This window comes from Pinus tabuliformis, chromosome 8 (assembly GCF_031772625.1).
Source record: "Pinus tabuliformis cultivar Carrire ecotype Pingquan chromosome 8, CPIR1, whole genome shotgun sequence".
NCBI lineage: Eukaryota > Viridiplantae > Streptophyta > Pinopsida > Pinales > Pinaceae > Pinus > Pinus tabuliformis.
The window spans coordinates 1,467,389,617-1,467,407,243 of record NC_142294.1 but is presented as its reverse complement, the minus strand read 5'-3'; the positions used below and the strand labels follow the sequence as shown (position 1 = coordinate 1,467,407,243).

Genomic DNA, 17,627 nt, shown 5'->3' with positions numbered 1-17,627 from the left:
GTGCAGTCGATCATTGGGTTAAAGGAGATCATGATGCTACCAGGCGAGACCCCCTGAGAATTATATTAGAGACTGAAGTGCACAATTCGCAAAGCTAATGTGACCTTGATGGATGAGCAACATAGTGAATGGTTTGTAGCATCGCTAACGTCGCATTTGAGGAACGCGTTGTCACAACAAAGGTTAACAACTCAGGTAGAGGCCTTGGAGATCACGATGAGGCTACATGAGACCCAAATATAAGATCCTAACCTGGGAGTTTAGCAGATCCATGCACAATTGAAAAACTTATGCCTTGTGATACAGAGTCTGAAACAGGATAGGATAGCTCGCTCGAAAGTGCGCGATGAGGTATGGTGTGTTAAATGTAAGGGTCAGGACCATGACAAGGACCACAACCTAGTGTTCACGAATTACCTCACGGGAGGAGGATCGATGTCGTTAAGACCAGAGGCACAAGAGGAGCTAATGCAGAACCTGCTTTATGGTGCACGATTTGTCAAATAGGAGGAAAGCATGCTACAGACAACTGCCATTTGTTGCAGAAGTACACAAAGAATTCGCAACAGTTGTTTTGTAATTTTTGTAGATCAGTGGGACATGATGAGCGCACTTATAGAAGCTATGAGCTGATGATGGATAAGACTCCCACCTACATAGTTCAGGCTGAAACACAGCCCCTTGACCAAAATGCAGGAGTGGCGCAAACCTGATTTCAAGGGTGTGGACGAGGCCGAGGTGGAGGAGGACCTGAAAGAGGTCGTGGACAACTGATTTGTTACAATTGCGGGGGGCCAGGACATTATGCCGGTGATTGTATGAATCCAACGTGTCCATCATGTCTGTATTGTACCTTGTTTGATCATGAGATGGAGGATTATCCCACACTGATAGCGAGGTTGCGTGACAAAGGAGAGCTCCAACCTCCCTCGACTCAGAAATTGCAAATGATAAGGTCTGAGCCACGCAAGGAAGACCCCAACGTGAACATTGTGCTTCGAAGTGGAATTACGACAAGGGATGATAAAGGAAAGCAACCTGAAGATAGTACCTGGGTTCGCAAGGCTCCAATGAAAGAACCAAAGTTTGATTTGGAGCGCGCTAAGGAAACCTTCATGAAGGAAGAGCTTCGCTGATGCCTCCACTTCAGGAAGCAAAGATAGATCGGAGCCAGAAATGGACTCATCAATGCTCATAACATTCCTAGAAACATGCACGAAGCTATTGCGCAATAGAAAGGTTGTAAAGGGATTGCGAGAACTCATAAATAGATGTGTTGGGACCACATCAGGAGAATCCCACATAGTCCAGAATATTGGAAAGCATGCGACAAGTTCGGGAAGATAAATGATATTGACTACGCAAATTGGAGAATATGAGATGGACCAAGTGATTCTAGATTTAGGATCGGACGTGAACGTTCTGCCGAAGCAGACATGGGAGCGCATGGGAAGGCCTACGCTACAATGGTCTCCTATCTAGCTACGAATGACGAATTAGCAAAAGATCATACATATGGGGAGATTGCAGGGAATCACCATGGATATTGAAGGAGCAAGCGCGCTAACAGACTTTGAAGTGATAGATATTGTTGATGATAACAATCCCTACCTTGTGCTATTACGAATAGATTAGGCCACTGACATGAACGGGGTGATAAACTTGAAGAAGCGCAAGATGATTTTTGAGAAAAAGTCTCTGTGCGTAGTCGTACCTTTAGACCTTGCAGAAGGATCGTGCTATATGGAGCCAATGCATGACTATGAAAGTGGTGATGACTTACTCTGCATCTACAAGATAACCACGCAAGAGAAAGACTGGTAAATCCCACCATGGATGGATGAATCTCATGGGAGCGTGAAAGCTCCTGTACATCAGATTCTGATGAGGAAATAGAGCGATGGCAGAATCGTTGCACGAGGTGACCACGCTGAACTGTAATATGATGACAAGATCGTTGCACTGCGTATCGACAGAGGTAAGAGATCTGCTTGCTTATGATGGGTTAAGTGAGGTAGATGCTTTGTTGAACAGATTTTAAAGGGAGGTGCTGAAACAACAACGTTTCGAGGCTTTGAAATGGGTACTACGCGCTACGCCTATGAAGTGGTGGGGTACGCACCAAGGAAGGCTTGAGGACTAGCGTGAATGCAGGAGAATGATGTGCATGTATTTTGGGAAACATTAGATGTGTCCAATAGACGAGAATGATGGATGGGGTGATCCGCACACGCATCTGTCCAGGTGGGTATAGGCATATGGTAAACAACTTGTGCAGATGCACATGTACTTTATGTTTGGGAACACGGTCAATAAGCAGGTTTTGGCCAGGAAATTGCACAAATGGTCCCTCCTGTTGGGACGACGAAGTCTGGAAAGAACGAGTGTGCAGAAGGTTACCCACGCATAAGCCTTTAACAAAGTGTGCGAAGCATTGAATAGGGTATATAATGTGTAGCGAAGTGATTGGGACCTGCGCGTACCAGCAGTTCTATGGGCTTATAGGACAATGTGCAAGAAACTGACGAGGCAAACACCTCCTACTTTGGCCTATGAGCAAACACTGTAGTTCCAATAGAGAATAATATGCTTAGTCCGCGCATAGCAGAGCTGGTAGATATGACAGTTCGTAGAGCCTTGGAAGAAGGGATCACGCAGCTGATTGAAGCAGAATGCTTGGGACTTGAGGAAGAAATCCGACATGGTGATCTTAGGCTCCAAGAGCTCATGAAAGAAAGGGTGCGATTAAGGGAGAAAAGCATTCTGATATATGCAGAAGTCAAGAAGCTTGAGGAAGAAATAAAGAAGGATTTTCTCGAGAAGAAAACCAGGGTGATAAAACAGGGGGCACACGATTACGTTGACGAATTTGGGGACTACCACCAAGAGTTGATCAGTTTGATTCCTTGAATTGGACCATATATTACTAGAAGGACCACCCATGGTGGCGCGATGTAGAGGGTAAAGTGCACGACGTGGGCAGTAAAAATAAAAGGTAGATTTTTTCTAGGAAAAGTGACGGACGACCAGTTGGAACCCTATACAGGTGGCGCAGCCACCTGACTAGCTGTGGGAAGTACAGTCTTAGCACTCTTGACAGTTGAAAGGAGGTGTGCGACTATAAATTACTTTGCCCAAGAGCTACGTGATGTCGGGGGTGCACGCAGAAGCAAAGTGTCACAAGGTACGCGACTGCACAAGGGGCGCTGCATTGCTATGCAGGTTGGCTGGAAAGTGACCGCTGTAGTCACTATTCATGATGTGATGCTTGACTTGAGACCAAATGGAGGGGGTAGCAGGCATTTAAGACGCGCTTTATGGGCAAGATTTGGAAAAATCTATCGCCAAGGGAGCATTAATGGACTAGATTTGGGGGGAACGGTAGAATTCAAATTCAAAAGGCACTATAAAATACAAAGGGCTACCTAGTAAACAACACTTGGTCATTTGTGAATTAAGCTGTCATGTGCCCTGAGTATTCCGAACCGAGACTTGTTTGTCCTATGGAGAGCGTTGGTTGAGCCCCTGATTGAATGGGTGAGAGATTTCTGGACAAACAATATGGCAGCGTTTGAAGAAGCCAGGGAAATCGCAGAGATGATTGCCGCAGAATCTGCGTAGGCCATGACCATAGAAGATGCCCCTGAGAGGGTCGGGATTGTTGCGGAACTCCCGAAATCACTGTGCACGCCAAGACCAGAAAAAGATAAACAATCAATGATTCATGTACATGTGTCCCCTCGAAACTCACTACGAACTAGATTAACAATGGAGGAAAAAGGAAAAGCAATTAACTTGGAAACCGATGAGGAGGAAGAAGACCTAGAGGATATCATAATTGAAGAGGTCAAGGACGAGGGCATGGAGGAAGCAACCAAGGGCATGGTCCCTCTAACTAAGCAACTCGCGTATGTCCCTCTGTGGAAGGGGAAGGCGAAGATGCCCAAGGACCTCGATGAGAGCAAGAGCTCTCTCCAGACCAGTGTTGCAGGAATCGCCCCCCCCCCGGAGGATCCAAACCCGGAACCGCGGTTCGGAGCGAACCGTCCCGGAATCCATTTGGGAATCGCGATTCTGAGGAGGAGGGGGCGCGGTTCCGTCTTTTATACGCGGTTCCTGCCATATAGGTTGCGGCCACCCCGGAACCGCGGATCCGAGGGCGGTTCGGGCACGGGGTGGCGCCAAGCTTCCGGCCCGGAACCGCACGCCACCCGCACGGTTCCCAGGCGATTCCGGAAGCAACCCGCGGCATCATTTTTTTAACTTGATTTTTTTTTAATTTGTTTTAACTTGAGTCTTAACTAGCATGAGGGGGTGGGTTAGGTTGGTTTAGGGTGAGTCTAGGGTGACTTTAGAAAAGAATAAAGCCCCCATTCTCTTCTCATTTTCTCACTTTGAGTTTATGAGAGTTGGAGAAGAGAAGAGAGGAGAGGAGAAGAGAAGAGAGGAAAGGAGAGGAGAAGAGAGGAGAGCTTGGAGGAGTGAAGAAGGAGGAGCTAGGAGAAGGAGGAGGAGCTTGGAGCAAGAGCTTGGAGGACTTCATCTACAAGAGCTAAAGAGGTAAGTTCAAACCCCAAACTCCCTTGTTTTTTTGAAAAAAAAATTGTATTTTTCTCCTCCCTCTCCTACTCTTTCCCATTGTTTCTACTTGCTCCTTTATTTACAGGTTGTCCACCACCTATATCCATATTCCAAGATGGTGTTCTTTTGGCTTCTATGTATCATTCCACTCTTGGTTTTAATGATGGCAAGGGTGAGGAATAGAGGGGAAGAGGAAGGGGATGAACTTGGTCCTAATAGTAGTGACCCAATGTATGATGAGGAGGAAGGGTTTGAAGAGGAAGGGGATGAACTTGAAGAGGACACTGAAGCACAAGATGGGAAAGGTACATCAAATCCCTTGTGGACCTTTGTGACCAAACTTGAAGGGGGAAAGGGTGGTGGATCTTACAAATGGATGTGCCCTCATGGTTGTCATGGAGGAAAACCATATACGGGTTCATATACCCGTCTGAGGAGGCATCTTTGTGGGGTGCTAGACAGTGATGAAAGAAAGGGTTCCGTGGGGGTAACCATTTGCCCAAACATTTCAAGTGAACAAAGACAAAAATACATCAAATTAGAGATGGTTGCACAAGGAAAAAACAAGAAACAAAAAACTCATTCTGAATCAAGTGCAACCTCTAAATTTGGTAGTTGCCCATCTCCTCATGGTACTTTTGCAACCTCTGGAGGTAGAAAAACAATAGGGGATTTCCTTAATGTTACTGGGAGGGATGATGTGGATGGAAAGATAGTCCGTTTTCTTTGTGCTTGCGGTGTACCATTCAATGTGCTTCGCTCTCCCTATTGGCATGACATGGTAAAGGCCATCAATGAAGCCCCAAAAGGATACAAGGCCCCCAACTATGAGAAAGCTAGAACAGTGTTATTAGAAAGAGAAAAAGCTAAGGTTCAAAGAGCTTTGACACGTTTTACACATGAGTGGGTGGATTATGGGGTATCCATTGTATCAGATGGGTGGACAAATATTAGAAACCAACATTTGATAAATGTTCTTGGTGTTTCTTCTAGTGGTGCAGTATTTATTGCATCTCATGACTCCTCCTCCATCAGTGCAACTGCACAAAACATTGCAGATCTCCTATTGAAATCAATCAAAGATGTTGGTCCGAATAATGTGATTCAAGTGATCACAGATAATGCAGCAAATTGTAAGTTAGCAGGAAAAATTATTGAGCGTACTCATCCACACATCTTTTGGTCTGGGTGCCTGGTTCACACATTGAACCTTTTGATGCATGATATTGTGAAACACAAAGATTGTGGGTGGATTGCTGAGGTTTACAGGAAAGGGAAGCAGCTCATTAAATTCATCACAGGGCATACAAGGGTAAACTACTTCTATGGCACTTACTCCAAGTTGCAATTGCTTAAAATTGCAAAGACAAGATTTGCTAGTTATTACCTCACCTTTAGGCGGCTAGTGAGGGTGAGACAAGCTTTAACTAATCTGGTGTGTGCTGAAACATGGGATGAAATTAACAATGACACAGATGGTGCTAATGAAGTCAAGGACATTGTTCTTGACAGTTACTTTTGGTCACAGGTTAAATATGTTTTGCAATTCACCAAACCAATTTATTACATGATCAAGTTTGCAGATTCAGATCGACCAGTAATTGGGGAGGTGTATGAGCAAATGGATAGCATGTTGGGGCAGATTAAAGACATTGTTGAGCCTAGAGATACCACCTTGTACAATTATATTCGTGAAGAGGTGGTAAAACGATGGGATAGCCTAAATGTTCCATTGCATGCATTAGCATATGTTTTGACACCTAAATACTATCATCCATCATGGCTTTCAAAACCAGCACCTGGGGGGGGAGTCAGGAGAAGACCACACCAAGATAAAGAGGTTCACGAAAAATATATGGCTGCATTGAGTAGATTAATCCCTGATGAGGAGGAGGCTGCATTGGTACGGAGACACGTGAGCAACTATACGAGCAGCACTGGTCCATTTTCGAGCATGCATGCAATTCAAGATCGAGAGAATTTTTCTGCTCTTGAGTGGTGGAACATGCATGGAGGGCCTACTCCACTTCTACAGAGTTTGGCATTGCGGGTGCTATCACAGGTGGTAAACACTTCTTCTGCAGAGAGGTGTTGGAGCTCTTATTCTTTCATCCACAGTGTTAAAAGGAACAGGTTGAATTTAGACCGGGCAGAGAGCTTGGTTTATGTTCATTACAACTTGCGATTGTTGTCCCATTACTGTGAAGATGCAAAGTCTAATAAAGACTTGTTGACTTGGGACAAGAATCCAGAGGAGCCCAATTTGGAGGATGGAGTGTTGCGACTAGAGCAATTAGAGGATTCTCTTATCCAGGTATGTCCATTGTGGTATGAATTTTCCAATTTTCCCTTATAAAGAATTCATGTTTTTAATTTTTTTGTTAACTAGTGTTTTTTTTTTGCATGAATTTTTTGAGCGATTCTAGGATGATGACACGGGTGTTGATATGCCACCACCCCCACCCCCATCTGGTCCCTTGGTTTCTACTAGAGGAGGTTCTTCTTCATCAGTTCCAGTGCCACGACTTACACAGGGACCATCTTCTTCATTGCCACCACGTGGAGGCCCGCCATCACGTTCTATTCGTGGTGGAAGGAGGAGAGATTAGTAGATATATTCACAATCTACTTCTTTTTGTCATAGATTACTCATTAGACTTGTAGACTTGTGAATTTGAATTTTGAACCTTTTTGGCTTGGCGGTGACCAAGTGACATATTTTGTAAACATTATTATTTGAATTTTGGACATGACAAATGTTGACAGTTGCTCACTTGCTAGATAAATCATAATATGCTCTATGTTTTATGTTTTATAATATGCTTAAATGTTTTATGTTTTATAATATGCTTCAAAATTTGATGTATGTTTGTAATAGCTAGAATATAGATGATTGTTGTACATACTAGTAACTACAATGGAATCATGGATGCCATATCTATCTTGATTTATGCAAAAATATGCATGTTTTCATGTCTTCTACAATTAATTTGGTATTTGGGATGTTTGTTTTGAGTATAAATGCAAAAAAATATAAAAAAAAATATATATATAGCAGACGCTTCCGCGGACGCTTCGCTCCCTAGATTTTTGGAAAATGACGCTTCCGCGCTCCGCGCTTCCGCTTCGCGCTTCCGCTTCGCTCCCGCTTCGTGCAACATTGCTCCAGACTCCGCTCCTCGCGGACAATATCATCTTTGAAGGAATGCACTTGGGAAGGGTGTTGAGCTCAAAATTCAAGGATTGGGATCTCTCTGACCACAAGAAATTCCCTCACTTGGTGATGGCGCACCTCATGAAGCCAAAGAAACACACCACGATGGGAGTCATAGAGCTGGAGCCGAGCAAGTGGTTATGCGGAGTCGAAAAGGCAGGGTTTTTGAACTTGCTCTGGGTGTCGCATTACCGTCGTGCCCCAGTGACTATTTTCGTCATCAGGCAGCTGCTCTACCTGGTTCATGGTGGGTGTTTATGGCTGGAGGAGACCATCCCCATCATGGACCACCTAATCCATTGGGTTACCCAACTCTCGTGTAAAGGCGAAGACCCCACAGACATTTCGGAGGGGAAGAGCAGTGATTTGGCCATCGCGGAGGCCATGAAAAAGAAATACAAGCTGGAGAAGGAAAAGAGGGGTTACACAATCTCCAATATCAACAAAAAAGCAGTCAGAGTGGCGACTCATCTACTGGTGGGTAAGGTCATGCGAAAGTGCCACGCAGATGAGGTGCCCGTGCCGGTGGTGGCACTTGCTGAAGAGTGCGCAGAAGGGGTCCAGTTTAACTGGTCCGAATTCTTGTGCAAGGAGTTCCTAGAGAATTGTCGTGAGGCACAGGAACAAGGAAAAACTTTCCAATATGCATGGCTTCTGCTATCCATAGTGCTGGTGGCTGAGGAATTTCCGGAGGACAGCCAGTTCTGCACAATTGCAAGGGATCTCCAGGAGGCCTGAAAGTATGCTTCACTGTGGGCCACTAAAGGCGTGAACCGTATTTACGACAGTAAAATATTCTGCGTGTTCATGGAGATGAACATTAGAATGGGGATTAACTGCAAGCCATGGTTATCACCCACTGTCTACAACAACCTGCAAAGTTTCACAGGGTTTAAAGAAAACTTTCATCACATCTACCTTAGGGCGTGGAAGGACCCTGCAAAGAAGTGGAACGAACTGCCTTCTATAGCCACATATGATGTGATCTTTGACGTACTTGAGACGTGGTCATTGGAGTGATGCGCCCCAGACATATTTACTCTGGAAAAGTCTACTGTGCAAAAAAGGAAGGAGGAAAAACTGCGCGTGGCGCAATTGGCAGAAAAGAGAAGGAAAGAAGCAGTAGTAGCAAAGGTGTAGGATGCGCGGGATGTTGTGTAGACAACAACATAACAGAAAAAGGGTGCAGCAGTAGCACAAAAGGCTGCAGAGAAGGAGCATGAGGGCCAAAAGTCTCCTTTGCCTAAGCAGGAGCAAGAGATGGAAATAGAGGTAGAGGAGGGCAGCGTGGACCCCCAAGTAGCATCAACACAATTGAAGTGCCAGTGCCCGAGCGAGTAGATGGAGCCGCGCAAGAAGGTAAAAATGTCTAAGCTGTCTATCGTCCTGATCACCCTTACTGAGGCGGATTTGCATGATATAGGAGAGACAGTGTGTGATGTCACCACAGAGGTCCTCGAGAACTTTTCAGAGGAGAATCAGATTGTGTTGGGGGCCCTCCGAGCACAAATTCAGGAGTTGCAGGTGCACGCCTGTTAGGCTAGTACCCTCTCGACCAACCTTGCAGTAGGAACAGTCGCAACTAAGGAAATGTTGCGCGCTCGTACAACCAACACAATAGTGTTATCAGAAGGGGCACTGGTTACAACAAATGAGTCCAATTGGCCTATGATTAGTACATTAAAGGAGATAGGGATCAACATGGCTGCGCTCCCTTGGGAGACGCTCTACGTTTTGCAGGATGGGATTACTGTAGAACTACGGGCTAGGGAGAGCCACGTGTTGCAAGTGCTAAGTGAGCAGAAGATCAACATGGAGTAGTTGAGCTTGCAGCACAACAAGGTCGTGTATCAGAACAGGCAGATGGTGCAGTTACTTGAAGAAGCCTGCCAGATGGTCCCTGAGCTAGCCATTCCAGCAGAAGCACCAGCAGAGGCGCGCATCCAAATATTAGTAGTAGGGTTGCACGAGGCATGAGAAGAAATGGCTAAGGTTCAGCTGGAGCTAAACCTTCAGATCATAGAGTTGCGGTTGAAGGTGCAACCTTCAACTCCTCTAGAGGTAAGGGAACAACGCTCGAGTGCCATCACATTAGGGTTGAAGGAGATCAATAATGTAGTAAGGGACTGCACCAGAATGTTGGAAGAATCATTCGAGGCCCTCACAAATCTGCAGGAGGACCCCAACATACAGTGCTTAGAAACATAGGCGCATGAGCTACAAAAACAATACAATAACGTCAAAGGGACCGCGCAGACGATGGCCCTCACTCAGAGGCTCGCGCGAATGCAATAAGCCAAAGCGCTTAAAGAGAAAGTAAACACAACGCGACACAAAGAAGTAGTTTTGAAGGTGCGTGTTTAGCCTTGGATCGATGAAGCCTTCGTAATCACAACAACGATTGAAAGTAGGCTCGCGTAGATGCAGGGGATGCAGGAACAGATACAGGGCAGTAGTTCCGACACCGCGATCTTAGAACAATGCGTACAAGAGATACAATACGCAGCTGCTCGGTGCGCTGCCAGCCTTGTAGCAGTCTGAGCAGAGTTGGGAGGTCTCCGTGCGAAGATCTCCGCACCGATAGAGTGACTTGAGGGTGAGTCACATTGTTTGTGTTGGGGGCCTATTGGGCGTGGGATCCCCCCTAGGCAAGTTTTGGGGCTTAAAGCCCAAGTTTTGACTAAGTCCGATGTAAAGACTCCGCGATTTGTGAGCGCGGAGCGCGAAGATGGTAAATGAGTCAGAGGGTTGTCTACCCTTAGTTTTGTAATGTAATGTCGGTTTGAAAGATCTACCCATGGTCCGCGGACCATGGGATTGTATAAATAGAGCGAGGCTCTAAGTGTAAAGAGATCAAAGAATGAATGAATGAATGAATGATCGTGGAATAGAAGCATAACAGAGTATTTGAAGTGTAAAGTCTAGTTTTGGGTCGTAGAGTAGGAGAAGGCTCTGCAGCTGAGTGCGTAGAGGCCTAGTAGTCTGCAGCTGAGTGCGCGGACCCCTGTAGCTGAGTGCGCAGGGCAGGTTGAGTCTGTAACCGTTGGAAGCATTAATAAAGAGAAGTTTTACCATATTTTGTTGTATCTTTTCCTGTTTTATGCATTGAAGTATATTGGGTATGAATTGCAAGTTTACTGTTTATTTACGGCGCGAACTTATATAAATGTGATGAGTAAGTGAATATAATATAAGGTATCTATTTATGTGAAGACAACTAACTGTTATAAGAAGATAAGTAAGATCCACGGTGTGACTTGGGGAAATAGTGCAGATCGTTGCTCCAGTAGCGCAAAAGCCCCACAGCCCCTGGTTAGGACTGCACGAAGGCAAATATAACAGGGCGCGAAGGTCCCGCAAGTCCGGGAAGTGCACGAAGGTATTCACAGTTGAACTAAATCAAACCCTCGAATATCTCAAGGTTGCAGAAACCTAGTTTAGGCATTCCCCCATACTGCTTCAGGTGAGACCTCAATCCACACTCCACGGATTGTTGTCGAAAGGGCCAGTAGTACAAGGATTTGTTTGGCTAATTAACTTCAAACCTGGGTTAGGCCCCAACAAGCCAACAAGTAGAAGGGGTATTTGAGTAAAATACCTCAGTCATTAGAGTAATAATTCTTGAATTGACCAAAAAATCATATAATTATTACAATAACTACTTGTTGCTACACTTGCCATTGCACTTATCTTTTTGAAAGGGTTTACTTTTCTCTTTTAGGTTTTGAAGATTGACCCCAACCATTTTTGGGAGAATGGTTGGAATGTGCCCATTTTAAGTGTAGCTTGGTGTTACCTTAAAGGATTCCTCTCTTTAAGATCTGGACTTGATGTTCAAGAAAGGCCTAAAGATTCTTATTCTTCTAGTTGATTACCATTTCTTGCAGATCTAAATAATCCAAATTGATATCCTCACTTCCATTTATAATATATTGAGACAACACCTTTTTCATCGAGATCTCGGGATTGCTAGGCGACACTAAATGATGGGGACCATAACGGATGGAGGATCTTGTAAGCATTCTTGAGTTCTCTTTAGTGTGATCTAATATTGGTGGCTAGCCACAAACAAATCTAGTTGACAAGGCTCTTATGTCATTGGAGATGCATCAAAAGATGTGTCAGCGAGGGATTCAAATTTGTTCTAAGTTTGGAGTCTTGGATCAATTTCAGAAGAAATTGAAGCTTTTGTGTGCTTGTGATTAGAATTTATTGGAGTGAATTCTTCTAGATCCATGGATGGGTCCTTAGGGTGTTGCATTGCCATGATGTGAAGAGGGCATTCTTTGAAGACCATATTAATGGCAAGCTGACACCGAAAGGGGATGTGTCCATAGTCCAGTGGCTATTGCAAGAACTCATCCCTAAAATATAGATCAATGGAGGCTGGGAGAGGTTGAGAGATATCCATGTAGACACAGATCTGTGATGTATATTTGCCTCGTTTCGTGACTTCTAAATATTTGACAAAGTGACCAAGGTTGGTTTTCTGTAGCCTCTAAGGTTTCTTCCTCCCAGAATTCCCTTAGTAGAGAGTATAGTTTGATCCAAATTAGAGCCATCGTAAAACTTTCTTTATTTGGGCAAAAGCCTTCAATCCAAAACTGGAGTAATGACTTGTAGATTTGAAAAAATATGTACCACCTTCAAATACATGCATCTAGTCCTTCAGATTAGCAAAGATCACAGTGAAGAAGCCTTTGGCCCCTAATTCTAGATCTATTTGTCCTTTACACTTCCATTTGTTTTGAATCCAATTGATGAGAGCACATTGCATGAGCTAGAAACGTAAATTTTTTCCAATCAAAGCATGGTCTTGCATGAATTGGATGTTGTGCTCTATTTGGGAAGATTTTATCTTGAATTTAGGGTCTTTGGCTACTTTTGGCAAACACTGACATCATCTTCAACCTTGCACCTGCCGACAAATCTGTGGAATTGCAAGAGGGAAAGCTGAGTGATTGTTGAAAGATTATTTGCTCCTATATCCATTTGCGTTGCCTCTTAGCTTGTTATCACCAAAAACTACATTATATTATAGAAAAAGAATGGGAAGCCATTTTCTCCACTCTAATGCATAAAAAAAGGCAAAATAAAAAATAACTTGAGTAAAACCCTAATTGCAAAATTTTCAAACCTTAACTACTATTATATTTCTATGGTACTCTAATAGTCCATATTAATAATTAAATTAAAAATTTTCAAATCAAAATCAAAATAAACATATCTATCGACATAAATATAAAAAAAATATCATAAGGATAAATTAAATATTCAAAATATTCTCTACATTCGATGTTAAAAATAAATTTATTTCTCCTATTCAAAACAACAAATTTTCGTTTTGTAACCTTTCTCTTTTCACTAACCCTTTCTCTTTTCACTAACAATTAGTCATCGTGATTGAGAATCGACCTTAATGTAAAATACCATCATGAGTTAAACCCCGGATGATACTGAATCCTAACCATGGTTATTGATTGTCATTAAATTGTTCCTTGGAATCTTTTAATACGGAGTACTAATTTCACCTAATCAAGTTCGTTCAGGATTAAAGTAGACAAAACCTGAGCTGCATGAGTTTGAAAAATATGTTGACCTGATGAAACGATTAAGAATCTTCTGGAATGGTTAATTAAGTTTTGCGTATGCGATATATATATATTATTGTAATGCACGATTGGGAAAACAAAGTGCAATTTATGAGAATATTTTTCAAAATAGAGTAGAACAATAACTAAACTGCAGTTACTAAACTAAAAATATTTTTCAAAATAGAGTAAACAAAAAAACTGCAGCTACTAAACCAGTTTGATCAACAACTTACATTCGAGCTCCTAAAATCTATTCTTCTGGTGTTTATTATAAATTTTCTTTATACACATCCTATTCACACTACATTTATCTGATATTTATAATAAATTATAATTAAATTTTAATATTAAAATAAATTTAGCTAACTAAAATATAATTTTAAAATTAAAATAATTTTAGCTTTAAAATTAATGATTAAAATATTTTATTGATTTTTAAATCAATTTTTAATGGAAAACAAATGGTTTTTAATAAAGCTTTCGTTAATCACATAATTATTAAGCAAGTTAAAATCGAATTAAGCAAGTTAAAATCGATTTTTATATACCGAAATTATAAAAAGTATTTTATTTATCTAATTTGACATTGTAAAAAGCACACTACGTACAACGCAGAAATAAAAATGTTCGTGCGTAGTTCTTTATTTTATTTCCGAACTTTTATTGGCAGCGAAAACATTACATTTCACACCACCATCTCATCTCATCGCACCCAATAATTTATATCCAACCCTAAGACCTTCACAAACGCCCAACAATATTTACTCCTATACACACTGCCGCCATATCCAAATATTTTCTTGACAGCTAACCGTCAATCTCAATAGCTCTAACCACAGGTTTGGCCTCAGGTTGCTTGGGAACCGTGACAGTGAGCACTCCGTTTTCCATTGTGGCCTTCACCTCTGCAATTTTGGCATTTTCCGGCAGCCGGAAACGCCGGAGAAATTTCCCCTGAGATCGTTCAATCCGATGCCACTTGTCATTCTTTTGCGCTTCTTCTTCCTTGCGTTCACCACTGATCTGTAAAACTCTGTCGTCTTCCACCTCTATTTTTACCTCTTCTTTCTTCAGACCTGCCAAGAACAAATGGTAAATCTACAGCGCTAAATAGCTACTAATCCAAGAAAAGGAGAAATTAAAAAATGCCCTCTATTGGGCATGATGAATACCTGGAAGATCAGCCTTAAAGATGTGCGCGTCGGAAGTTTCTTTCCAGTCGACCGGAGTGTTGGCTATGGGCGTTACATCCTGGCTTGGAAAGTGGGCTATGTCCTTCAAAAATGGACAATTCCCAGGATCCCATCGATCCAGTGAGAACGGATCAAAAGTGCCAGATAAGACAGGACACTGAGACATGGATGCTGCGATGAATATCGATTCTCCAGCAAATATCGAAGATCTTTCACTAGTTTATTTTGTAATACATGCAGAGTTCTTGTTGTATAGGAAAGCATTTATAACAGCAAGGGTAGCTGGGTAGAAAGTTCAAGAATGATAGGTGCCACTGTAGTTTACCAGAGTGGAACGCGCAGGATTGTTCTAGGGGTTTCTTTGGGATGGTTCCAGACTGGATTGTTCTAGGGGTTTCTTTTGGACGGTTCCAGACTGGATTTTGCCGGTAGTTGTAGTTTTATTTTTTTAATAATTAAGAAGAGTAAATGGACAATGACGTTTGATATATTTCTGTGGTGGTCCAAAAGTGGGAAAATAGCAGTTTGATCCTTTATAGGATAATAGAAAGAAAGAAAATGAAGTTAATCAGCGATCTCATTTTCACACCTCATGCTAAAAAAATTTAACTTATGAGTCTTTTTGGTCAAACGGAGGCCAATACCCAAGTCGGACGGTGGACTTGTAAATAATTCCTTATTTTTCTTTCTTCCTCTTTCGTACGATTGGGACTATGGCAATAAAAAAATATGGCGTTACATTAATCGCTTTTTGTCACTTCTATGGATAACCAAACATTTTAAGGATTACGATTACAATGTATTTTTATAGGACACTCTCATGGATAACCAAATTTTTTATAAGATAATCTCTTTGGTGGTCTTATTTGGCCTTTTTAGGAGGCTAAAAGCATATCTTATATTAATATGTTTTTTTTTTCCATTTTTGAGAAAGGTAAATTAATAAGATTATTTTAAATTATACATGAGAGTTTCTCATAAATATATTAAATAATTCAAAGATATATATTAATTATTTTAAAGTGAAATTGTTTAAGCTTTAGATTTATTTACTTATGTACTATAAATTAATATTAATTTATATTATTGTATCATATAATATAATATAATACTATAGAAATTATTATATAATATAATAATTTTTAATTTTATTTTTTTAATAGTTACTTATTAATTCTTGATTAGAAATTTAAAATTATGGTGTTTTATCTTTGAGTACTAGTTGTTTATACTATATTTAAACATAAGCCTGGTAAGTACTAGTTCTGTGGAGTCCTTGTGAGTTAAGTACTAGTTTTTGTGGTAAAATTAGTTTGCCATGAGTTATATTTTGATTTTTAGTATTAGATGTACCTATTATTATTTATATTTATGAAATTGTAAGTATATATTTATTCTCTATATATTTATATTTAAAATACTAGTTGAATTGTATATTTGATCTATATTTATAAAGTACTAGTTGTTTCTACTATGATTTTATTTATAGGTATTAGTTGTTTCTATCTTGTCAACTTTCAAGGTAATAGACCTTTTTGTGATTTTTTTTTTTTAATACCAATTGCAGAGGTAAGGAATATTTCTGCATCTGATGGTGAAGGAAGAGTTTAAACAATTCACTTCTCTTAATATTGTTAAATTTTGGGATATTCTCAGAATTTGTGAAAAAAATTTAATAAGAATGGTTTTTTCTTTTAATTCAGGTTGATTATAGATTTTGAAAACATTTTATAATAAAAATAGATAAAAAGTAAGATCAAGCACTTTGGATCTGTTAATCAAGGAAGAGATCAAACAATTAACCTCTTTTGTTACTCTTAGATTATGAAACATTCTCAAAATCTACACAAATTTTTTTTTTCGAGTTATGTATGGATGTTATAAATTTTCTATAATTAAATTAAATAGAAAGTAAGATCAAACACACTTCACTTCAGTATAGAATTCCAAGATTTTTCTGGAGTGTTTATTTCCACTTTCAAATTTTTTATATATTTATCCCGATCCAATATTTTCCTCATATTCATTACTATTTTACGCCTTTGTGTCCAACCAGTGTGGAAACATTCGACGATGTGTGGAATTCACTGGCAGGTTGCGTTGAAAAGTTTCTGAAATTGAAGACAACCACACAATTGGACGTATTACAAATCATTTCGGTTATCATATTTGTTGTTCATCTTCACAAGAAGCTACCTGTGGAGCTTGGACTCCATTTCGTGCTATTGCAGAAATATGCGATTTTAGTTGCATATTATTTTGGGGCGCGCCTCTTTCAAGTATGTGGATCTGTCAAAGATGTTTTCTCAACTCCGTTGCTGCCCGCTCTCCTGGTTTTTATAGAATGGTTTGTCTACAGCCCTGATATGATTATAGAGGAAGTCGAACCTAAGTGTAATCCCTCTGCTGTTATAAACCGGAAATTGCAGCGTCGGATAGACGGGGCGAGATGGTCATTATGGAGAAATTGTCTAGGGTTTCTTCACAACACTTTGGCAGCGAAAAATATGCAAGGCCACGCTGATATCTTGAGTTCCTACAAGAAAAACAACGAGTTTGTAAATCGTGTTGCGGTATGGGAAGATAGTGCGGTTCAAGGATTCGGCCCCCTGGGTCCGGTCCGGTGTGCACTGAAATTATCAAGACCGGTCTCGTTACGAGTGGATGAAAGCAAGAATCGTATGACAAGAATAACCGATGCAGCTCTGAAGGCTATGATGCTGGACCGAAAAAGTGATTGGGGTCAATAAAATTGGTGCTATGTAGCCTTGATGAGTACCTCAGGGTTTGAAGCCCCTTGTCAAGTCATTGGCCCTCCCGGGTTCAATTCGATTCTATCTGGGTCCATTCAGAATCAGAGAAATCTACAAAGGTTAACTGGAGACAAGTCATGGCCAACCTGCAAAGGTGAAAGCTGAATATGAAAACTTCCTAGAAGGCTTCGATAGGAGTTAACATATATGAAAGTTAAATTATATGGGTAACGGTTTGCTTTATTTTTTTTTTTAATAAAAGAATGTATTTGCCCCCATGTCAGGGTTGTTA

At 41.2% G+C, this 17,627-nt stretch overlaps 1 protein-coding gene across 1 annotated transcript; it reads right to left on the bottom strand.

Annotated features, from left to right (window-relative positions):
• Positions 1 to 13,994: 13,994 nt before the first annotated feature.
• LOC149241346 (18.1 kDa class I heat shock protein-like) lies at positions 13,995 to 14,875 on the bottom strand. The gene is made up of 2 exons (XM_089367506.1): positions 14,562 to 14,875; positions 13,995 to 14,465 (listed from the first exon to the last, which is right to left on the bottom strand). The coding sequence occupies exons 1-2, from the start codon at positions 14,746 to 14,748 to the stop codon at positions 14,197 to 14,199; spliced, it is 456 nt and encodes a 151-aa protein (XP_089223632.1). The 5' UTR covers positions 14,749 to 14,875; the 3' UTR covers positions 13,995 to 14,196.
• Between the last annotated feature and the right edge of the window lie 2,752 nt (positions 14,876 to 17,627).

What these genes read in the sequence shown, in the direction of transcription:
- LOC149241346 (XM_089367506.1), bottom strand. Translation starts at nt 14,748, where the DNA reads ATGTCTCAGTGTCCTGTCTTATCTGGCACTTTTGATCCGTTCTCACTG. An exon ending in CTTTAAGGCTGATCTTCCAG is followed by an intron (nt 14,466 to 14,561) that starts GTATTCATCATG and finishes TGTTCTTGGCAG; the next exon opens with GTCTGAAGAAAGAAGAGGTA.